Source organism: Notamacropus eugenii, chromosome 6 (assembly GCF_028372415.1).
Source record: "Notamacropus eugenii isolate mMacEug1 chromosome 6, mMacEug1.pri_v2, whole genome shotgun sequence".
NCBI lineage: Eukaryota > Metazoa > Chordata > Mammalia > Diprotodontia > Macropodidae > Notamacropus > Notamacropus eugenii.
Window position 1 is genome coordinate 3,968,393 of NC_092877.1, and position 23,864 is coordinate 3,992,256.

The window sequence follows — 23,864 nt, forward strand, 5'->3', positions numbered from 1 at the left end:
GGTCTGGGCTGGGGGCTGGGCAGGGTCTCCACCTAGGAGAAAGGACCGATTTTTCTGTCCCTTCGGACTAGGAATTTCCAGAGGGTAAAGAGGCAGCTCCTCGGAAAGAACGACGTCTGCCCGGTTCCTTTCGGGGACATCGGAGCCGGGGTACAATCCCATAAGGAAAGGGGTAAATGGGAAGGGGGAGGGGACGGAATGGCTTCGCCCGGACTGAAAGCGTGACCCGGAGGGAGGACTGTGAGCCGGGACCCCCAGCGCCCCTCGTCGGACACTCGTCAGCCAGTCTTCAGTATTCCGCAACCTCAATAAAGCCTGGGTTCGGGCCGGGGTCACGTCTAGGGGACTCCCGGGACCCACATCTGGGCCCTCGGGGCTAGGCAGGAGTCCGGAGGAGCCCGGAGTCCTTCTGGGGAGGGGCAGTGCAGCCGATTCGGGAGCTACCCCTCGGCCCGGGCGCGGGGTTGGGGTGCGCCGCTTCAGAGGTGCGGGCTGGGGGCTGGGGGCCCGGCGGGTGGAGTCGGGGAGCTGGGGGCGGGGGCCGAGGGCGGGAAGGGGCCGGGCCGGGCGCGGGGGGCGGGCCGAGGCGGCGGCGGCGGCGGCGGCGGCGGGGGGCGGGGCGGCCGGGCCCGGGACACCCCCCCTCCCGGTCCCCTGGCTGGGCTGCTTGGCTCCTCCGCGGCTTCGGCTCCGGAGGCGCAGGAGGGAGCAGCGGCCGGAGGGAGCCCGGGCCATTCGCTTGCCCTCCCCTGGCTCGCGGGACGCGCCCGCCGCCGCGCGGAGCCGCCTGCAGTGCCTCTCCGCCGAGCCTGCCGATCACTGGCGAGCCCAGCGAGGCAGTGCTGCGGCGGCCGGGGGCCCGTTTCGCTCCGGACACCCTGTCCCAAGTCCCCCGCCCCGCCCGCAGCGGCGGCGGCGGCCGGGGCACCATGAGGCGGCCGGGGGGCTCGCTGCTGCTGCTGGTCGGCGCCCTGCTCTGCGCACACGGTAAGCCGCCGTCCCCGCCCCGACCGGGGAAACTTTGTCCCTTGGTCCCCGAGCGCTTCGGGACCGAGGGAGAGCGAGACGCGCCGGGACTGGGGCCTGATCCCCGAGATCCCGTGCTCTGAGGGTCAGATCTCCGAAGATTCCCCCACGTTGAGATCTGGATTCCCCCACCATACCGAGACCTGGAACTCCTCCACTAGGAACCAGATTCCTCCCCAACACACACACACACACACACACACACACACACACACACACACACACACACACACACACACACACACACACTCTGACTTGAAGCCCACCACTCCACTGGAACCCTAAGGACTCCCTGAACCAGCCCCCACATACATCTTGGAGATCGCCCCAGTAGAATTCCTGCAGGGACTCGAAGCTCAGGACTGGGACTGGGTTTCCCCAAACTTCCCTGAGTCTTAGTGTGGCAGGGTTGCGGGTGGACACCTCCGGCTAGCCTTGCCTGTGTCTGCCCTTTGAAAGAGCCAGGGGTCTGCTTCCCTCTCCAGTTGTTAGAGGATCTCAGTGTCTGTGGTCCCGGGGAATGTGCGTAAAGGAAAGGGGAGGGAGGGCGGGGATGTTCCCGAACCAGCCAAACTCTATCGGAATTCCCTTCCAGGATTTAGGGAGAGCTGGTGGGCTGGGAAGGGGAGCTCGGTGGGATCCGAAAAAGATTCCGAATACTTTGTTAGGAGAGTTGGGGAGGGCCATCCCAGCCTTCAAACCTCCCCCTCCAGGAGGGTCCCAGGGTGCTGCTTCTTGGCGGCTGCATCTCCCTCTGGGTTGGCGTTGTTTGGGGTTCCCTCTGCTGGATGCTACCAATGGGCTTCCTGCCCTAGATTGCTGGGGGAATGGGGAAGGGGGCAGGGGAGGCGCAATCATGCAGCGAGCTAGGGAGAAAGTCTCCGTCTCAGCCCCTTCAAGTGCAGCTGCCAGCCCTCCTTCCGCCGTCCCCTCAGCCCCGAGAACCCCTGGCCGGTGCGAGGAGACAGGCATGGTGGGAGGGGATCTGTCGCTTCATCTGCTCCATATTAATAACTTGTTTGGGGGCCTGCAAGCGAAGCGTCTGCCGAGTGTGAGTGAGGCTCGCGTAGAGTGGCCTTTTCAGTTTGGGCTGGGCGGTAGGGGAGCGGGGTGCGGCGGGGGGAGAGGTTGGCCGCATCCCGAGGCTCAGCAGCCGCAGGGACAACTTAGAGCTCCTTCCCTGGACTCCGATCCGACACTCTCCCTCCATCCCCAATCCATTTAGGGTCCAGGAAAGGTCCGTGCTCCAGTCCCCGCGGACCCCTATCCCATAGAGTAGGGGTCCATGGGGCTGCCCAACGTGGCTTCCCCCAGCAAGTGGTGGGAGAGCTCTGGGTGCCCAAGCGAGGGGAGCCCGGTGCGCGCTCCTGTTTGGATGCTGAGGCTTTGTTTTAGATTTTGTTCAATGGCTCCTGGGTTCTCCCTCACTCCCTCTCCATCTCCCGGGCTCCGTGCCTTCTCTGGGCCGGAGGAGGAGTGAGTAGCCTGGCGGATTCCCGGTTCTCCCTGTGTGCTGGGCTCTCCCCCTCCCAGGCTCTCTGCTGGCAGGTTATTTGTAGCTTCTCTGGCGTGTTGGGACAGCAGCCCTACCCGGGGAGGAATGTAGCTGCTCATCCCACCAGCCGGGCCCCTTAAAGGGACAGCTGTGCTGGGCTCCAGGGGGAGGAGAAGTCACTTTCCTGCCTGTTCCCCAGGAGGTGCCCGAGAGATCCAGGGAAATCAATGGCCCCAGGAGGCGGGGAGGAGACTGAAGGCCCCTAGAAACCAGACAGGAGATTGTCACCGTCCGTGTCGGGCAGATAGGAGCAGGGATGGCCCTGGCATTTAGGGCACAGATTTCGATTTGTTGGGAACTTTAGAGGCTTCATTTTACGGAGGAGAAAGCTGAGGACACTCACACTCAAGTACTTACTGTGAGAGGCCCCTAGCCACATCTGGGCATAGGATTATGGTTTGAGTAACACCTTCCATCAGAGTGTTGGGACTGGGTCACTATAGAAGTAAGTGACTGATTAGGAATTTGCCTTGATCTGCTGGGCATCGAATACCCCCTCTTTACTCAGGATCCCTCCAATTGCAGCCCTCACTCACACAGGCAATCCTCCACAAAGGAGCCTGGAGAATACTGGTTCACACTTGGTGCTTCCAAAAAAGGGTGAATGAGAGTAATGGGAACTTTCCAGCAGTGTTGTGGATTTTTTTTTAATATTGATTTTAGAAGAGCAGTTGGGAAGTAGCAAAGACAAAAAGAAACAGTTTTCATCCAGGTCACTTCAGAGGATAGACTCATGTTCATCTAGAACTTTGCCTACTTCCCTGTACAATAAATCCTCTTGGTTGTAGCCCTAAAACTGGAAGCGACCTCAGATATATGGAATCCAAGCCCTCATTGTACTGATGGGGAAACTGAGGCAGGTCCGGAGAGGTTAATTGACATGACTATTAGTTCCCTTTTATAAAGGAGGAAACTGAGTGTGAGAAGTTGAATGACTTGCCTATGATCACAGAGGTTTTAAGTGTTTTGAACCCAGATCTTGCCTCCAGGTCCAACACTTTCTCTATTTCCCCTTCCCCCATCACCATTCGGTGACACCAACATTTAATGGACCCCTAGCCTGGGAAGAAAGGGGTGGTTCAGGGAGCCCGGAGTTTGCTAGTGAGACTGAGTGAGCTCCTAACATAGGATGGAGTTAGCCCCGCTGGAGGCAGGTTGCAGTGGGAATAGTGCTCTTGTGTGGGGTCTCCTGTCCGCAGTGAGTGCTGGATCAGAAATCCAAAAAGCAAGGTGCTGCTTTGGATGCTGAAAGTCTCGTGGGTCTTTGCAAGAAACTGTGTGGTTGGCATGAACTTCCTTTTCAACTTCCCAAATTGAATTTTGAGGGAAGATAGCATTGGTTTTTTGTATTGGGTGGGCCCATCACGGGCCAAGAGAAACTCCATGTCTGTTGGCCTGCCTGGTTTAGAGGCCACTATTTAACTCAATTCTCCAGCATTCAGTAAGTACGTACTGTGATGGAGAGCATTCTGCCTCGGGTTTGCTGGATAGCACGTGGCATGGTGCATTGATTTTTGGACCTGGGAATCAAGAAGACCCAGGTACCAATTCCCCGTCAACCTGTAATGCTTATGTGACCCTGAGCAAGTCAATTAGCCTCTCTCAGACTGAGAAATGGAGATAATAAAACCCACGCCCAAGGATAGGTGTTTTTTCTCAGGCGTCCTGACCCCGTGGACTGTAGCATGTCAATACTGTCCATGGGATTTTCTTGGCAAAGATCCTAGGACAGAAGGGCCTCAGGGCTGAGGATTCTCCAGGGTAGCCAGGCTACAGGTGAGGATCAGGAGAAGTCTGCAGAGTGGGTCCAGGAGTAAGAGCTGTGCACATCACGAAAGCCTTTGGTAAATGTGGAAGCACTAAATGGATGTTAGTTGTTATTACGATTTTTTGACATTGGACCCCTGGAGTTTGTCAAACTGGAGTTTGCATGACCTTTCTTGGAGACAGGTCAGTAAGCCCAAGAAGAGGCTTGGGCAGGTGTAGACTGGCTGCCCCGCATGAGCAGAGACTTCAGCAATCTCCTAGAGATGGAGACTGCTCCTGTACCTGTCTAACTCAGTGTGGGCATGTTTGAGTGATTGGGTCATCTGCTTTAATGAGTTTCTGGAAGAAGGCTGGCCTGGTGCTAAACTTGTCTTTGCTCTTCCATGTTCTGCTGGATATCAGATGACAAGCTTGCAATAGGTGCACCAGGGCCGGATATGAGGGACCCACTGTGCCAAACTCCCAAACCTTCTGAAATGAACAGCCTCAGCTAGCAAGTGACCAAGAGGTATAGGCAATCAAGGAAGATAAGGGGGTGCTTTGAGACCATGGGGCATAATGAATGAGTCTCTACCACCTCAAGCCTTTGGAATTTCAGGGTCTGTAGACCTTACATTGCATTCAAAGTGTAATTTCTCATTGATTGATTTGCCGCCTCCACACATGGCATCTGTGTCTATGTGCCAGGTGTTGAACAGTCCAAGAGGAAAACTTTGTCCCTGCCTTCAAAGGGGTTCCTATTCTACTTGGGGAAAAGAGCATGTGCATAGATAAGTTAGTCCACAAAAAACTATGAAGTAGAACATTGGGCCAGCAGGAGCAGGAAAGGGAGAACTCTAAGGATTGTGGGGCTTAGGGGGTCAGAAAAGACCTCATGTAGGAGAGAGCCGTTGAGCTAAGCTTCCAAGGCAGCTGGGGATCCTAGAGCAGAGGTGAAGAGGAAGAGGAGAGGAGCATTCCCGGCATGGGGGACAATCCAATTTCAAGAAGAGGACAGTGCTAATATCTCGGAGGAATCTGAGAGCCCCACGTAGGACCTAGAGAGCTAAGTTTTTATAAGGCAGATGGAAAGGGAGTGGGAGGGAAGAGCACAGAGAGCCCTTCTAGGGAGAGTCTTCCTCTCTGAATGAAGTCAGGGGATTATATATACAATTGGAATTTCAGCAACAGATTTGAGTCACAGTCTTCTGATGTGAAATTAGGGCCTCCAGCTTCCAGATGTCTGTCTTGGATTGAGAAAGCCAGGTAGCCTGAGTTCAAATCCAGTCTCAGATGCTTACCAGCTATGTGAGTTGGGTAAATCACACTTATCTCAGCCTCAGTTTCCTCATCTGTAATATGAGGGAGTTCTGATCAGGGGCATCTGTCATCACTGCCCACTCTAAATTTATGATTGAATGATCTATGTATGTACTTCTGGAGAAGGAAATGACAAACCGCTCTAGCATGTCTGCCAAGAAAACCCCATAGGTGGTCACAAAGAATCGGACGCTTGAATGAAACAACTAAAAACCAAAAACAATATGTGTACTTACTGTGGTTGTGTGTGTTTCCTAATCTCAGGACAGTTTCATGGACCTTTTTTTCCTATTTGACTAGGCTAAGAAATAGTGCTGGATTTGGAGACTATCCTGCCATCCATCACTTACTACATGTAAGTGTAGCCTTGACTAAGTCACTTCTCCTCTGGGTCTCAGTTCCCTCCTCCTCATCTGTATAAGGACCAGGTTGTACTCAATAACTCTGAAGGGCTTTCCAGTTCTGAGTCTCTTACTCTAAGTTCCAGCTGCCATTTTCCTGCAGTCCTTGACGGGACAGGGCTGTCTGGAGGCTAAGTGGGCGTCATCTCTACTCGAATGGCTCCGAGCTGCCATCCGGTTTCCCAGTAGCAGAAGACCTGCTCCCCAGGAAGGGATGAGGTGTTCCAGGAGAGACGCCCAGCTGGCTGGCTGAGGCGGGCACAGTGGAGCCCTATAAATAGTCTTCACCAAGGCCTGTGGTATGCCATTCCAATTTCTGTGTAGACAGGGTCAGATTCTGCCTTCTGGCACAGTCTTCTCTTGTCACTTTCTTTTCTTTAAAGATAAAAGAAATTGCTGCTCTCAGACCTCCTGAAAACCAAATAACAGGTGACATGTATATAGGCATATACTGTTTGTAAGCACTTTCTGTATATTCTCTCCTTTGAGTCTCCCAATGGTGAAATAGGTGCTGTTATTATTAACAGGTAGACAAACTAAGTCTCAGCTCAGTGACTTGTGCTGGATCTCACAGCCAGCAAGCATCCAGAAAGAATTTGAACTCGGGTTTTCCTGATGCCAAATCAGGACATTTTATTCACTCCCTCTCTTTATAAAAACAGAATTTGAATATAGATCATTAGTTTCAGAACCAAGCTCCTGGAAGGCAGGAACTATGCGCTTTTGTATTTGTATCTCCGGGGCTTAGCACGGTGCTTGGCACTTGGCAAGCATTTAATAACTTCTTTTCCATTCATTCATTCATTTACTTCACTTACTCCATTGATTCACTGATTCATTGATTCATTCATTCTAAGGACTTCAGAGAGTCTTTAGTTTAGCCTCCTTCATTTCACAGATGAGGAAACTGAGACTGTGCAGAGTGGAGTGGTTGGCTATGGGTCATGGTGTGGCAGAGCCCCCGAGGATCTGAGAAGGGTGTTTTCTGGGTGTAGCTGTAGCTGAAGGCTTCTTCTACCTCCTCCTCTCACTCTAAACCTACCCTCTGTCACATCAACTCCTTCCTGTGTGCTATGGGCTCTTGGAAAGGAGGCTCCTTGAAGCTTAACGGGAATTTAGGGGAACAACTATCTCCATAGCTATGCATTTGTTGACTTCCTTGGCTTCCTTCCAGGGTCAGCTCAAATCCCATCTCCTGAAAGAGTCCTTTCCCAGTGCCCCCTGCTGCTAGTGCCTTCTCTCCAGCATGGCCTCTAATTGACTGTCTGTACCTTGTATGTACATAGCTCTTCCCATGGTGACTCCCCATTAGACTGGGAGCCCCCTGACCCCAGGACCTGACTTTACCTTTCTTAATAAATGAGTGCTCAGGGCTTGGCATAGCACCTGGAATGCTGTAAACTCATAATAAATGCTTGTTGACTTGTTCCATTGGAATGGAAGCTCTTCCAGTGGGGGTCGTGTCATTTGGGGCTTTGACAGATGAAGAAACTGAGGTTCCGAGTGGTTGCGTCTGCATACATTGTCTCATTTGAGCCTGATAATGACCCTTTGAGGTAATGCTGTTGAAAGGAAAATTCATCATTTGGACTTTTCACCCAGATTAAGGGCAAAGCTCAGGACAAAGAGAATTCAAAGGAGTCAAACTAACTTTCAACAGTACTGTTACCATCACCCCCATTTCACAGATGAGGAAACTGAGTCTCTGAGTGGTTGCTTCTGTACATCATGATATCATGCCTGGCTAAAGGAAGAGCTTGATAGATGCTTGTTGGTTAACTGCTGAGAGAAACTGCCTTGTTTAGGGGATCAAACCTTGGAGTTGGAATTGGGAAGTGGGACAACTTGGCTTTAAATCCCATAACCTGGGGAATCCTGGTAAACCATTTCATTTCTCCAGGGCTCAGTTTCTTTATCTGTAAAATGGGAAATATAGTTAACAGTACTACCTATAAGATAATGGATGTAGACACAACCAGTGAGTCTCAGGTTCGTCATCCATAAAATACAGGACAACAGCAGTCCACTTCAGTGCTGTTGTGAGGACCAAGTGAGATGTTAGTTGCAAGATGTTTTGCAAACCTTAAAGAGGCTGTGTGAATTTGAGTTGTTATTTTAATTTTGCAGTTATATCCTGGGAGAGCAGGTCTTGAATTTGAGAGGGTCTCTGCTGCCAGTATCCCTAAGTAGTCTGGGTTGGAGGGAGCTCCTGGTTTTCCCCCTCTGCCCACCCACTCAAGGCCCTGTGGCTCAGGCCTACCCTGGCCAGTTCTCCATCAGAGGTCACCTGACCCCTGGCAGCCTTGTCACCCAGGGATCATCAAGCTGATCCCACCTCTGCCACTTGGTGCTTTGAACACCTTGGGCCAGTCTCACTTGGAAATTGATGGGGTTGGACTCTGGCTTCTGAGGGTCTCTTCCCTTTCTGGATCTGCAATCATCTGATCTCAAAACAAGCCCACAGCTCCTTGCATTTCAGCCCTGTCATCTCTTTGTTTCCTCCCCCTTCACTTGGGGGCCAGTGATGGGGACTTGCTTTGGCCTTGGCCGTCACCACGGTGGCTGCCCGCCTGCCGCCGCAGCCTCTCCATTGCCGCCCGTTTCCTGGCTTCCTGGCGCTGCCTGGCTTGGACTCCATTTTCTTGGTCTTCTGTGTTTTTGATTTAGAGAAAGTAAACACCCTCGGTTGCCCCAAGGTACCTTCGAAACCGCTGGGAAGAGCTCGACTCTGTCTTTTACACTTAGAAATCCCCATCCTTGCACCAGGCATCTGTCAAAATAACGCCAGGGCTATGGAAGTCGCACCCCACCCCTCACACATGTGCCAGAGTGGGGGGGCACATATGTACCCCACCCCAGGCCTGCATGTTGAAGGGAACCTTGGAGGCTCCGGGGTAGGCAGCCCCAGGTGGGAACCGGAAAGGCCTCCTCGCTGAGACTTGTTGCAAGCCCCAACTTGGCCAGTGGGGACTTCCTTCCCCCGCCCCCCCTCACCTCTGTGCGGAGCTTGGGATCAGAGCTGGGATCAAAGCCGGAAACAAAAGACCCGGGGAGAAAAACCTCCCATCTGGCCCCAGAGGCAGCCACACAAAGGTGCTGCATAATTTATCAGTGGGAGTTTGCTGGGACCTTCGAGCTCCTGGCTCCCACGGACGCTTCTCCATCGGCTAAGGGCAGGGAGGTTCCAGCCCCTGCTGCTGGGAAAGACACCTGATTTGAACACCAAGTGGGGGAGGGGATAGAAAGTCACTTAGCAGAGTGTAGAAGCTCGGGGTTCTCCCCAACCCCAGAAACTCCTGTGTCTGCCAGCCCCCTCCCCCGTGGAGTTTTCTCTCTGTAGGGCATCCACCTACAGAATGGGAGTCCCACCCCTTTGCTACCATGGATGAAACCCAAATGACAGCTAGCTGCAGAATTGGCTACTGGTATGTGGAAACACAATCGGGGTGCCAAGGAATTATATCCATAGGCAAAAGAAAAGTCGGGAGGGGAATCCCCTTCTCCTGTCCAATTTTTTTGTTCTTTCTGGCAACTTGGTAAGGGAGAGAATTTCAACTACCAGGCTCAAAGGTGGAAAGTGATTAGATATAAAAGTCATGTTGATTTCTCTGAGAGATAGGAATAGAGCCCTAAGCCTGAAGTCAGGAAGATCAAGCCAAGACTCTAATAGCTGGGACCCAAATCACTTTTTTCTGTCCAAGAGCAAATCATTTATTCTCCATGTGCCTTGGTTTTCTTATCAATAAAATGGGCACAATAATGGTGCCTCCCTTCCTCCCAAGGTTATTCAGTTCCATACAACAAACATTTACTGAGCACCCACTATATTCTGGTCTCTGGGTTACAAAGACCAAAACACAAAGCAAAAAAAAAGCAAAATCTTGCCCACATAATCTTGGACAATTTACTTAACCTTTTCAACCTTCCTCCCTCTGTCGAAGGATGATGGGTCTAAGGCCCTGTTTAGCTCCAGACCCTCATGTTCTATAAGGGAAATAATGCATTTAGATTTAGACTTGGAAAGGAGCTCAGAGGTCATCTAGGCTAATCCTCTCCTTTTACAAGAAACTGAGACTCATAGAAATTCAATGACTTGCCCAAGGTAAAAAGCTAGTGACACTCTTTCCCCTATTCTAGAAATATACAAAATATCCCCCACAGAAAATACAAAGCCTTTGGGCAGTTGGGGAGGTCAATAAAGGCACCCTGAAGGAAGTGGTTCCTCTACTGTACTTTGTTTTGTTTTTTAAAAATAATATTTTTCCCCCATTCCTTCCCTTTCTCCCCTCCCCACTCCCTGGGGTGGTAAACAATCTGATATAGTTTATACGTGTGCAGCCATGTAAAATATTTCCTTATTAATAATTTTGTACAAGAAGACTCAAATGAAAGGAAAACAGAAGGAAGGAAGGAAAACAGCATACTTCAGTCTATATTCAGATAGTATCAGTTCTTTCTCTGGAGGCAAATAGTGTGCTTTATCATGAGTCCTTTAGGATTGTCACTGTGTTGCTGAGAATAGCTAATTCATTCACATTTCTTCATCATACAATATTGCTGTTCCTGTGTATAACATCCTCTGGGTTCTGCTCACTTCACTTTGCATCAGTTCCTGTAAATCTTTCCAGGTTTTTCTGAAACCATCCTGCTTGTCATTTCTTACAGCATAATAATACTCCATCACAATCATGTACTACAGCTTGTTTAGTCATTCCCCAATTGATGGCCATCCTCTCAATTTCCAATTCTTAGCCACTATAAAAAGAGCTTTACACTGTACTTTTCAGGAAGGTAGGAAGATGACAAAGAAGAAATTTCCATGGCCTTCCAAGTACCCCAAAACAGCTTTTGCATTCTTTCTGAGTCTTTGTTCATCCAGGCTCCACATTCCTAGTTCCTTCAGTCAGTCTTCATGTCATATAGTCTCCTGATTATTCACCTTCCTCTTCTGGATGCTTGTTAAGATGTTTTTTAAAATGCAACACCCACCGCTATTGCTACATTTTGAGCTTTCAGCCCACCACAAGATTTTTTCCCCTATAATCTGTTACCTACCCACACCTCTGGTGTGAGCATTTGTTTGTTTGTTTGGTTTTTTACAGCTAATCTTGGGGGGTAAGGAAAGGAGAATAAAGTTCTACATTAAGAATATGTTTGGAGGAAGCCTTGTATGTAGTCAAGGTTATAGTAGACAAGTGATGGAGATGGAAGGATGCTCCAAAATCTCCCAGGAAATTGCTGTGTTGCGTTAGGACTTTTTGTAAAATGACAATCCCTTAGTCTCTCACTTGCTCTTCCTTCCTTCCCAGAAAAGTGGTGAAGTGATGATCGTCACTGAGTCATGAACTTAGATCTGAAGAGACCTTAGAGTTCGTTTTGTCTAAGTACCCCACTTTACAGGTGACAATGAGAAATCCAGGTCCCAGAGAGAAGTAACTTGGCCAAGGCTATCCAACGTAAAGGAGAGAACCAGAATTTGAACACAGGACCTATGAACTTCAAACCCATTGCTGATTCCCACAGCCCCACACTGCCTTTCATTCCTTTCCTCCCAGAAGGAAGAGAATTGTATAGGCCACATCTAGGCCAATCCAGCTACGTCTGGAGAAGTTTACCATCAGACTGGCTGCAAGGTGGTGAATTTTCAGCAGAGCAATTCTCAAAAATTATATACCAATTCAATGAAGATTAAAAAGTGCCCACTATGTGCCAGGTGCTGGCAAGACAAAGACAACAACAAAACCACCAATGCCATCAAGAAGTTTACATTCTATTGGTTATTCAAGTCCTAGCGGGGTGAAAGGAATACCCATCTCAAAAAGAGTCAAGGATCATGGAGGTATTTGGCGTCTCATAGTTGACCTAAATGTAGCCATCCTCATTAAACAAGGCAATGAAGTGCAGTGGAAAAAACAATGGGTTTTTGGAAGCAAATGGGTTCAAATACCATCTCAGCCACTTCTACCCATGTAACCTTGGACAATTTGGTTAACCTGTCTAGCCTCAGTTTCCCTATTGGTCAAATGGGGGTGGGTTGATCAGATGGTCTATTTAGCTCTAAGCTTATAAGCCTTCCATTCCCAGAGAGGCTTCCGACCATCTTTGGGTCACAAAGCTCTCCCAAACTTATTTCAAGTTCCATTTGGAAAAGCTCTTTGGACACTTCCTTAGACATACTCTTTGGCTGTGGCTGGTCCCAAAGCTGTGCGGTAGCATTTGTGTTTGCATGTCAGGGAACAGCAGGAGCTGGTGATATCCTGGTTTCTGGGGGTAGATCTGGGTCATTTTATTATTAGGAAGCTTAACCCTTTCCTTTGCTCCCATGAAAGATGTTGGAGCTGGGAGGGAGGGACCAAAGGAGCTATCTTATCCAGCCTCTTCCCCCATTTTACAGATGAGGAATCTGAGGTGCAGAGAGGAGAAATGACTTATCCAAGGTCACCCTTATAGTAAATTGCAGAGTTGGGACTCCAACCTCAGCCCCTAGACTCCAAATGCTGTCCTCTTTTGACTGAGCCACACCTGCCCACTGAAGACTCCCTACCAAAGCTGTCCATTCTACTTCCCAATAGCTCTGTTAGGATATTTTTCCTTACATTGAGCAGAAATCTTCCCCTCTGAAACATCCCCTATTCCTCTTGGTTCTGCCCCCCAAGGGCCATGTAGAGCAAGAGCTCTCTGTTCCACGTGGTGGCCCTTGAAATACTTGAAAACACATCATGGACTGATTAAATTGTCATCTCCAGGTCCTTCAATTGAATCATATGTGGATTCTGGTCCTTGACCACCCTGGTCACCCTCTAGCTTACCAATATCCTTCTTAAAATATGACCCCAGAACTGACCCCTGATCCACTGCTCTGATCAGTGCAGAGGCTAGCCAGAGTATAACCTCCCTGGGCCAGGATATTGTGCCTCTTAATGCTGCCCAAGATCATCCACATTAGCTTTTTGGCTGCCATGTTGCATTATTGACTCATATCGGGCTTTCAATCCATTAACCCCACAGATTCTTTTCTTTCTTTAACAACCAGTATGCCCTGCCCTGAGGGAGCTTACCAGCAGGAAGCAACATTTTCACAGATAAGTAAATGTGAGATATAGTCAAAATAAGGTACAGTGATTTGGGGAGAGGGGTGTCACTCACAGCTAGAGGAATCAGGAAAGACCTCCTGAAGGATGTGGCACTTGAGTCTTGAAGGGAACTGCGGTCCTCAAGAAGTGAAAGTGAGAAACTTCCAGGCGTGGAGAGACACCTGATGGTAAGGCATGGAGGTGAGAGATGGCTCCAACATCCTGGGTGTGAGCAAAGGGAAAGAGCTCTAGCTTCCTAACAGTAATGTCACGTATGAGATGGAATGTCACGTATGAGCAATGGCAAGGAGGTCTGATTCCATAAGGGGCAACAGTGTGTAAAATAAGTAGATTTTGAAGGGTTTAAATGCCAGGAGCCATGGAGAACCAGTTAGGTTTTTTGAACAGTGGAATGATATGACAACCTGTACTTTAGTAATATCAATTTGGAGGATTGTTCTAGAGGGGAAAGACTGGAGGCAGCAAGACCAAGAAGGAGGCTAGAAGCAAGAGGTGATACAAGCCTGGACTAGGTTGTGAATAAAGAGAGGAAGAGGGATGTGAGAGATATTGATCAGGTAGAATCCATAAAACATGGAAACTGATTGGTTACAAGGGCTGAGAGAGAGAAGAGTTGAGGATGACTTTGAGGTTGCTGACCTGTGTGACTGGGAAGGATGATCATACCCTCGCTGGGAAGTGAGATATTAGGAAGAAAGGTGGGTTTTTGCTGTTCAGTAGTTCTTCAGCAACGTCTGACTCTGATCCCCTTTGGGGTTTTCTTGACCAAGATACTGGAGTGGTTTGCCATTTCCTTCTCCAGATCATCTTATGGATAAGAAAACTGAGGCAAACAGGTTTAAGTGATTTGCCCAGGGTCACACAACTAGTAAGTGTCCAAGGCCAGATTTGAGCTTAGGAAGATGGGTCTTCCTGACTGCAGGCCTGGCCTTCTATTTACTTCACCACCTAGCTACCCTGGCCATGAAGGTGAGTTTAGGGGAAAGATAATGGGTTCTCTTTTGGTATGTTGAGTTTGAGATGCTTGTGGGACATCCAAGTGGAGAGATATCCAAAAGGCTGATAGAGATGTAGGCCTGGAACACAGGAAAGACATGAGAACTGGACTGTGCAAGTTTGGGAGTTAATCTGTATAAAAATGAGAGATGGGAGCTAATAGGATCACCAAGCAGCTAAGGCCCAGGACGGAGCCTCAGATGCACCCACAGATATAGGGTGGGTCACAGATGAGAATCCTGCAAAAGAGACCAAAGTTTAGGTAATAAGAGAAACCAGTGAAGGGGGAGTGGACACTCATCAGTGCCACATGCTACAGAGAGGTCGGTGAAAACAAACAAAAAAGGCCATTGGATTGGACGATAAAGAGATAGTTGATAAAATGGTGGGGATGAAAGGTAGATTGCTGGGCAGAAGAGAGTAGGAGGTGAAAAAGGATGTAGAATGCTTTTGTTTTTTAAAGGAATTTTACTCTGAAAAGAGATGGGACAGTCATTTGAGGGGATGGTTGCCTCAAGTAAAGGGTTTTTGGGGGGACTGTTTTGTTTTTTTAAGGATGAGAAATCTGGGCATTGGGAAGCAGCAAAGAAGGTGTCACTGGATAAAGAAAAGTTGAAAATAAGAGAAAATAAGATGATCAAAGGATTGAATTTCTGGAAGAGAGAGGAGGAGATGGGCTCAGGGGCACACGTAGAGCTCTTGGCATTGGCTGGAAGAGCCTCCTTGTGCTCTTACCAGGGAGCAAAGGAGCAGAGCCTGGGGGAGGTGTAGAACTGGAATGGAGAGTGCCTGGGACAGATGGCCTAGATTTTCCTAGACCAACACCTAAAGCGTTGGCATGAAGAGACACCAGCCTCAGCCTTTGCCAAAGTAGACACTTCATAAATGCTTTGAAGCATGTATTGCTTTATCTTTACTATTTCCTAGAAGCTGAAAATAGGGAGAAACTTTCACTTTTTCTCTAAAACAGAGCACTGAGGGATTGTTAGGGAATTGATGAATTCCAGGGCAGGGCATTTCCCTTCTCAGGAAGTTTCTGTGGATACAATTTCAAAAAAAGCTTTTCCCTGGTTAGATGACATGACAATAATAATGGATAGTATATCAAACTTTCCAGTTTTATGTATATTATCTCATCAGGATGTGGAAATAGAAAACTATTTTATGAAATGAGGGATCTTGGCTTTTAGTCCAGGGAAGATAATTGGTATAGGAGTATATGTGAGTATCTTAACTTGAATTTTAAAAATTCAAATAGTCAGCCACACTCTTGTTTCATTCCACTACTTCTCATTCCACTGAAAAATGTGATTTTTTTTTTGTCTGTGATTTCTTCAGATACCTAGTGTAGAAACTCCTTCCATCTATGCAGGTAGCAACCAGTGTATAAAGTTTTAGAGCCTTACCGGTTGTCACAGGTTGGTATGAATATGTCAGAGGGAGGACTGGAGCCCCCGGGTCTTCCTGACTCCAAGACTCGCCCTCTGGCCTGTGCCATATTGCTTCTCTTAAGTTAAAGGATTTGAACTCTCCTTTTCTCAGCTCAGCCAAAGCACTAGTGAGAAAGGAGATTTAGGCTGCGCAGTTGGGGACCCCCAGAGATGAAACGGAAGTTGTCATGGAGACCCTGCCTTTGTATGTGTGCCCCATCGCCTTTTACTGCGAATGCGTGACCCTCCCCAATGCTGGCCATAGAAGGGTCAGGCGTGCCTCTGAATTCCCAGTAATACGGTTGAGCAGGAAGTCGGCTCTGACTGTCAAATGGAGTCCCTTGAGGTTTATTGTCTGTTATTCATCTCTGAATACTAACCCCCAGGGCTGGTTTTAGCAGACTCTGCTGACAGCTGCCCTTTGCTGTTGATCATCCTTCTCCCAGGTGTCGGTGTATTGCACTAACTCCTCCATGCCTTCCTAGTCCTCATTACTTTGGCTTTGTTCAGTTGTTTCAGACTCTTTTTGACCCCATTTTGGGGTTTTCTTGGCAAAGATACCAGAGTGGTTTGCCATTTCCTTCTTCAAGTTAATTTACAGATGAGGAAACTGAGGTAAACGGGATTAAATGACTTGCCCAGGGTCACACAGCTCATAAGTGTCTGAGGCTGGATTTGAACTCAGGTCTTCCTGACTCCAGGCCCAGTGCTCTGTGTACTGTGGTGCTCTATTCACTGAAGCGATATCCATATGCCCCTGCTTCTGTTTCTATAAAGTATTTGTAGATTCAGATCCTGCCTCTGTCGCTTGCTAAATGTGTGACCTTTGGGTAAGCCACTGCTCCTCTCTGGGTCTCAGTTTCCTCATCTGAAAAATCGGGGAGTCAGGCTCAATGATCTCTGAGGTCCCTTCCAAAGCTACATCCATGCTACTATGACCCCTCAGCCCTAACCCTGCCTACCCTCAACGATGTCCTGTTCTGCCCTCCAAAATCAGAGACATCCCTCTCCTACCTGACGAAAACTTCCTCCATCTTTAGGCTCATTCCCCCCAAAGGGTAGGCTGTTCAATAAGCATTTATTAAGTGCCTACTATGTGCATGGCACTAGAGATTTGTTGGGTTTTTTTTGTTTTTTTGTCTAGTCCTGTGATTTCATCAGTATAGGGCATTCCAGGCATGGAAGGTCCTTCCACCAATTCATAGCAAGCATTCTTCTGCAATTGATAGTCTATAGTCTTTGAGACAACCAGGTGGCTCAATGAATAGTTCCCTGGGCCTGAAGTTAGAAAGACCTTAGTTCGAAAGTGACCTCTGACACTAGCCGTGTGACCCTGGATAAGTCACTTAATCCCCTGGAGAAGGAAACAGCAATCCACTCCTGTATCTTTGTCAAGAAATCCCTTATGGACAGTCATGATCTATGGAGTCACACAGAGTCAGTACATGACTGAAGAACGAAGTCTTTGAGAGTTGCCTGGGACTTTGAGAGGTTCAGTGACTTGCCAGGAGCACAGAGCCAGTCTGTGTGGAGAGGCAGGTCTTGAACCCAGGTCTCCTGGATTACAAAGCCAGCTTGTTCCCGCCACCGTACTGTGCTTCCTGAGCCGAAGGACATTCTTGAGGGAGGGGAGCAGCGTGGTCCACAGGATACAAAGTATATAGAGAGTAGCAGGGCGAGCGCTGTCCACTCAGGGGTGGGAGATGTCAGCTGCATCGGGGCCGAAGCTGCCTGCGTGTTCCTCCTGGGGACTCGGCCTTGGAGCAGGAGGTGGGCAGGGAGGCTGGTGCCCAGCCCCGGCCGGGGCGTTGGGCTGGGGCATTTGGAGGGAGGGGAGACTCTTAGAGGACGTGCGGCTCCCCTGGGAGGGCATCAGCACCCTGCGCTCTCCGCCTGGGGCCTCTGGGGCTGCGGACCCTGGCTGGGGGCGGGAGGGTCACAGCCAGGGGGCAGCGGGGAGGCCCCCGACTCCTCCTCTATTTAACTGTATTACCGAATAGGAGAGGCGGCCTGGGACGGGGCGGGGGGAGTGGGGGGTGACGAGTGTGTGCTCAGGTCTGGCTGGAGATCCGAGGCAGGGGCCGAGAGTGGGGAGGCGGGGGCAAGGAGCGCCCCCCCGCCCCCCAAGTTCCCAGGCCGAGCTGCCGCGGGGAGGGGAACCCACGCGCCCCTTCCCAACTCTCGCTGCCGGGCTGCGCGGGGGCCGGGACCAGATGAATCGGGGGGCGAGTGACCCTGGCAGGGCCCTTTGTTCTCGCCCAGGCAGGAGCGGGGGCACAGAGCCGTTCACACGCCATCGCAGGGCATCCTGCTGGGCACGCTGGGGAAGGGGCACTGCAGCTGGTCATGGGACTTGGCCGGGCGGATCGCTCCATCTCAATAGCCCGTCCCAGTGGGGTCTGGCTGGGGCTGGAGTCCCTCCCCGCTCAGCCCCCAGCCCCTCCCCCAGGCCGCCCTGGCTCCCGCAGGTACCTGACTTCCAGGCTGCTTCCCTTGGGGTCTGGCCGTGGGAACCCATGAAACTTAGTGCCCTGTTCCGAGGTGGAGACTGGGAGAGCCCCGCCTCGGGCCACTGACAGCGCTTAGGATCCTGGCTCTAGAGCAGGAAGGACAACTAACCCAACCATCTCTTTTTACAGGGTAGGAAACTGAGGCGGGGGGGGGGGGGGGGAACCATCTAGGGGAGAGTGCCCCATAGAAGCTCGGATTTAAAGCTGTAAGGTAATGTAGGGACTATCTAAGTCCGAGGATCCTACCAACCTTCTCATTTTATAGAAAAAAAGAGACCTTAGAGGTTCTCTGAATTTTCCCCAATTTCCAGTGGTGGTGCATGGCAGAGTGCAGATTCAAACTCAGACCCCCTAAAACCTGGCTTCCTGCCTCTGTGACCAACCTTTCTGAGCCTCCCTTTCCTCATCTGGAAAGTGATTAGGCAATCTCCAGTTCCACATCTGGGATCTGGGATCATTCTCATCATCATAAACAACCGCTGATGTTTATCCTGAAATGAAGTTTTCAGTGTTCTGTGATCTCCTTTCTTTCCACTGCACTTTGTCCAGCCCATCCCATGGGACCTGGACTGCAAGCGACCTGATTCTCCAGCCTAGGCCTGGGAAACCACTCGTCCATGATCCAGGTGGTTAAAGCCTGAATCCAAACTGAGGCATGATTCCTCATCCAGTTCTGTTCCCGTAGTGCGTCAGAAAGTCCCATCACTTTTTCTGTCCTCTACACGCCCTTGCTCCAGCTAATTTGTTCCCAGGTTAAGGCAAATTCTCCAACTCAATATTAAGGGTAAAGTTTTAGGAACAGAAAAGGGGGGGCCAACCATAACCCCACCTCTCCATTTACTAACCCTTCTCACACCTGCTAGATACAGGATTAGGAGGTCATATAGCTCCCTTGAGCTTTTTTTTTTGCTATGAGTGTTCAAAGACACATTGACTAAGGGCCCAGAGAGGAGAAACCTTGGACAAATGGTGATCCAGCAGACACTTTCCTGGCCATTTAGGGGGTGGTGAGTGGTGAGGTGAGACCTCTCCCACCCTTTCCCTTGCCCCAGAAACCACAGATGGTCAGAAGGAGGAGGTCAGAAGGAGCTCACTCTTCACCCTCCTCTCTCTCCCCAGGCCTAGCCAGCAGCCCTGAATGTGCCTGTGGCCGGAGCCACTTCACTTGTGCAGTGAGTGCCTTGGGGGAGTGTACCTGTATCCCAGCTCAGTGGCAGTGTGACGGTGACAATGACTGCGGGGACCACAGCGATGAGGATGGCTGCAGTAAGAGACTCCTCCAGGGATGGGGGCTGGGACAGGGAAGAGGCCATGAGGAGAATGATGGGGAGCCACCACCACCGTGCTGGAGAAAAACACAGTGCATTTAGGGGTAGAGTCCATCAGGGGAGACAATGTGCATGTGCTAGATACAAAACAAGTCACATGGTAGTTTTTAGATGGGGTGATACACTTCATAGCTGCTGGGAATATGGAGTGGACATTGGAAAAGGCTTTATGTAGAAGATGGCGCTTGAGCTAAGCTTTGAGGGAAACTAGGGATCCTGAAAGTGCTCTGGAGGGAGAACATTTCTGGCAGGCGGATGACAGGGGCATAGCCTGTGCAAAAGCAAAGATGATAGCATGTAAGGGTGGTGTGTCAGCAGCAACGAGGTGACTGCTTATGCCGAATTCTAGAATGTACCAAGAGCAGCTGGGGGGTGACCTGGCAAAGGCCTGACTGAGAGGTTGGAGCCAGGGGGAGAAAGCCTTTAAGAAAGAGCCTAGAAGGACAGCGGCTGCCTTTGGGATACTGTGGGTCGGATTCCAAGCGATAGCCATTTGGGCTCTGTGATTCCCCAGCAAGGAAATTGGCTGATCCCGATGCTCCTGTAGAGGTTTGTCACATCACCGACATTGCCCAGTCTGCCAGCAGGGCCACCTCAGCACAATCCGTTTTAGTCCAAATGAACAAGCCTTTATTAAACACCCCTAAACGGCCTGGTGTGTCACTAGATTCTGGGCATATGAAAGCAAAAGCGCCAGTGCTCTCAGGGCACTTAGGAAATTCTCCCCAAGACAGGAGTCTCATACGCAGACAATCGGATACCAAACATATATGAAATTCACTTTACATCTATTGCTTGGATGTGGAGACACACACGTAACAATAAACACGTTTGAAACAAAATATAAAGAAGACCTTTCTGTGTATATAACACAGATGTCTCCTTTGACTTTAACTTTGAATGAAGGAAAATTCATTTATTTCTTAGGCTCTTAATATTATGTCATTTGATTCTCACAACAACCCTGGGAAGTTGATACTGTTCTTATTTTAGAGAGGAGAAAACTGAGGCAGACAGGGTAAATGACCTGTCCAGGGTCATGCTGTAAGTGTCTAAGACTAGATTTGAACTCAGGTCTTCCTGCCTCCAAGACCAGCTTTCTGTAGACAATGCCACCATACTTTTCACATGCGTTTACATGGGCAGCTAGGTAGTTCCATGGATGATGCTAGACTTGGAACTGGCTACACTTGAGATCCAATCCTACCTCAGATACTTGCTGGCTGTGTGGCTCTATGCAGGTCACTTGATGCCCCTGTCCTCAGTTCCCTCATCTATAAAATGGACATAGTAATAGAACCCTGCACACAGGGTTGCTGAAGAATCCAAAGAATGAACACATACAGCATATCTCTGAGCACATCCTCTTGTGCTGGCTATTATTATTGTATATACAGGTATTGATTCCTTCTCTAAATTGGGCGAAGACCAGTTGCCTGAGAGGTTCGCTTGTGCTGTCGACATCCCTGACCTCCCAGTTAGTGCATATACCAAGTAGACTGGCCCTCCTTGTTCTGTGCATCCAAGGGGGACATTCCCAAGTCACCTTTGATGCTTTGAGCCCCAAGTCCCCTGTAGCTCATTCTCCTTGAGACCAGGAGCCAGAATTAGCAGGGCTGGCTGCGGGGGAAGGGGAATGCCATCTGTGACCCTGAGCAGAGTTTTTCTCTATCTGAAGTTAATTGGTCCTGATAGGGACTGAACCTACAACTTTGGTCTCACTGACACCCATTGTATCCAGCTGAGCTAACTAGCCCAGACAAGGTGCTCATTATGTATTAGCACCGTGTACTTCCCAAGAGGAAAGCTGAAAAAAAAAAGACATTTCCTTTCTGTAAGATTTTAATTGACCAGCATTGACCTTCTAAGGATCAGATAGCTACAGTTGGAAGAGCCTCAGAGGCCATAAAGTTCAACCTCCATATTTTGCAGATAGGGAAACTGAGACCCAGGAAGGTTAAATAATTTTCCCAAAGTTATACATGTATTAGAGATGGGATTGGAGTCTAGGTCTTCTGACTAAAAAACTGAAACTTATTATTATTACACATCATATCTTATCCTATAATAATAACTTACCTTTCTGTAACTGTTTTTTTGGGGGGGAGGGGGGGCCTGACTTCACTGGGGTGGGGAATTGTCAGTGGAGAAGCCTCCAGTAATGTAATTTGGCTACTTCAGTCTTATTTGGCCTGGTCACTGAGAGGCCAAGTTACTTGCTTATAGTCTCAAGACCAGGATGTGTCAGATTGGCATTTGAACCCAGGGCTTCCTAACTCTACGGCTTACGCCTCTGTCACTTTACTGCTCAGATAACACTTTAACATTTGCAAAATGATTTCCTCACAACTAACCTTTGGAGTAGTTATTACTAGTATTATTTGTGGGAGAGGAAGGTATCAAGGCTTGACTCAGGATACCAACAGTGAGGGGATCTCCCAGTATAGAAATTCCCTCCACCTGTGCTGATTAACAACTCCTCTGGAATTTGTAGTCTCGGAGTTTGCCTGGAGGCATTGAGAGGTTGAATGGCGTAAGACCTGAACTCAGGTCTTCCTGACTCCAAGGTGTGATTTCTATCTACTAGGACATATTACCTCTTATTATAAGTATTTTTATGCATCTGGACTCTCTTTCCTCTGTGTCTCAGTGCTTCCCACCTGTTCCCCTCTGGATTTTCACTGTGACAATGGCAAATGTATCCGACGCTCCTGGGTGTGTGATGGCGACAATGACTGTGAGGATGACTCTGATGAACAGGACTGTCGTAAGTACCAGCCCAGGCTGGCACTGAGCAAGCTGAGCCCGAGGTCTGGTGAGGCTGAGGGAGGGTTCCAGGGGACTCTGGTACACCAGAGGTATCAACACCCCTCCTTGGAGTGCCCCGGATTTTTTCTGCTTCTGGGCCCCCAGTCAGGGAGCATCTTCCAGCAAAGCACAAATGGCACCTGAGGGCTCCCTGGGTGGGTCCCCAGTTCTGATCTCTCTGTGTCTTGTGTCCGCAGCCCCTCGAGAGTGTGAGGAGGATGAATTCCCCTGTCAAAATGGCTACTGCATTCGAAGCTTGTGGCACTGTGACGGAGACAATGATTGTGGAGACAACAGTGACGAGCAGTGTGGTAAGTGGGAGGCGTCATGGTGTGGTGGGGGGAGTGCTGGACGTGGAGTCAAGGGGACCTGAGTTTGTTCGGCTCTGTATGACCTTGGACAAGTCACTTAACTTGTCTGGGCCTCACTTTCCTCATCTGTAAAATGAAGGCAGTGAGCTAGGTCCTTTCCAGCTCTAAATCCTATGGCATTCCGCCTTGGCCCCAGAGAAGATCAATAAACATTTATTAAGAGCCTACTATGTGCCAGGAACTGTTGCTAAGCACTGGAGGGGAGGAAATGCACTTCCTTTCTTCCCTGGGAGAAGTGAAGGGTCTGTGAGTGAAGGATGATCCATATCTTGCCACACGTGGTTGCTGTGCCAACTGTTCTTTCTTACAAAGGAAGGCTTATTAGATGGTGGGGGAGAGTGGCAGACAAAGAAACTGACTGTGGTGTAAAAAACAAAAGACAGGAATAAAACCTTAACTTTATAATAAATCAATAAATCCAGTCGGACTTGGCCATTCTTGAAACCATTCATTTCTTCATCCAACAAACATTTTGTGGACCTGCTATGCACAAGTTCATGGCTACCCCTCCTTGAAGGGCAAGAAGGGTAAAGGGCAGGCAAGCTGGCCTGAGTTACGCAGGTGCCCCACAGACTAGAGTCAGATCCGACTTGTTCAGTATTTTCTTTCTCTGGGGGTCAGCTCCAGGATTTAAAGGATCTGAGGAATCGTCCAAGAGTTGGGGTGGGTTTGGCACCAAAGCTGGTGTCCTGCCCCACAACCTGGGAAGCTCCCCAGGACAAGAGTAAACAGCCCAGTCTCTCCCCAGACATGCGCAAGTGCTCCGACAAGGAATTCCGCTGTAGCGACGGCAGCTGCATCGCAGAGCATTGGTACTGTGATGGCGACTCAGATTGTAAAGACGGCTCGGATGAGGAGAGCTGCCGTGAGTGTCTTTGGCCCCTGCCATGATGGGATGTAGCTCAGGGAGTGGGTCCTACCCTCTGGGTGCAAGTGCTAGGCCTGTGGAAGAGCAAGTCCAAATAATAAGTCACCTTTTCATGAGATTTTAAAGTTTGCAAAGTACTTTCCTCATAATAGTTCTGTGAAGTGGGTGTTGAAAGGATGACTATCCCCATTTTAGAGATAAGGAAACTGAGGCTCTGTAAGGTTAAGGGATTTGATCATGTGCACATAGTTAAGTATCTGAGGTGGGATTTGAACCCAGGTCTCCTGATTCCCAAGACCAACACTCTTTCCACAATACCACCTCTCAAGTAACTGTTCTAGACCTGGACAGAAGTTGGACAAAGCCCTTTAAGTGAATAGGGAGGCCTCAACTTTCTTACCCATTTGACGG

At 49.5% G+C, this 23,864-nt stretch overlaps 1 protein-coding gene across 4 annotated transcripts in view; it reads left to right on the plus strand.

Annotated features, from left to right (window-relative positions):
• The first annotated feature begins 602 nt into the window (after positions 1-602).
• LRP4 (LDL receptor related protein 4) overlaps positions 603-23,864 on the plus strand; it is a 61,038-nt gene continuing 37,776 nt past the window's right edge. For all 4 annotated transcript variants that reach the window (XM_072617609.1, XM_072617610.1, XM_072617611.1 and 1 more), the window contains exons 1-5: positions 603-987; positions 19,198-19,344; positions 22,057-22,173; positions 22,412-22,525; positions 23,334-23,450. In XM_072617609.1, coding sequence (XP_072473710.1) covers positions 930-987; positions 19,198-19,344; positions 22,057-22,173; positions 22,412-22,525; positions 23,334-23,450 — 553 coding nt within the window. In that variant the 5' untranslated portion in view covers positions 603-929. The remainder of the gene's footprint in view (positions 988-19,197; positions 19,345-22,056; positions 22,174-22,411; positions 22,526-23,333; positions 23,451-23,864) is intronic.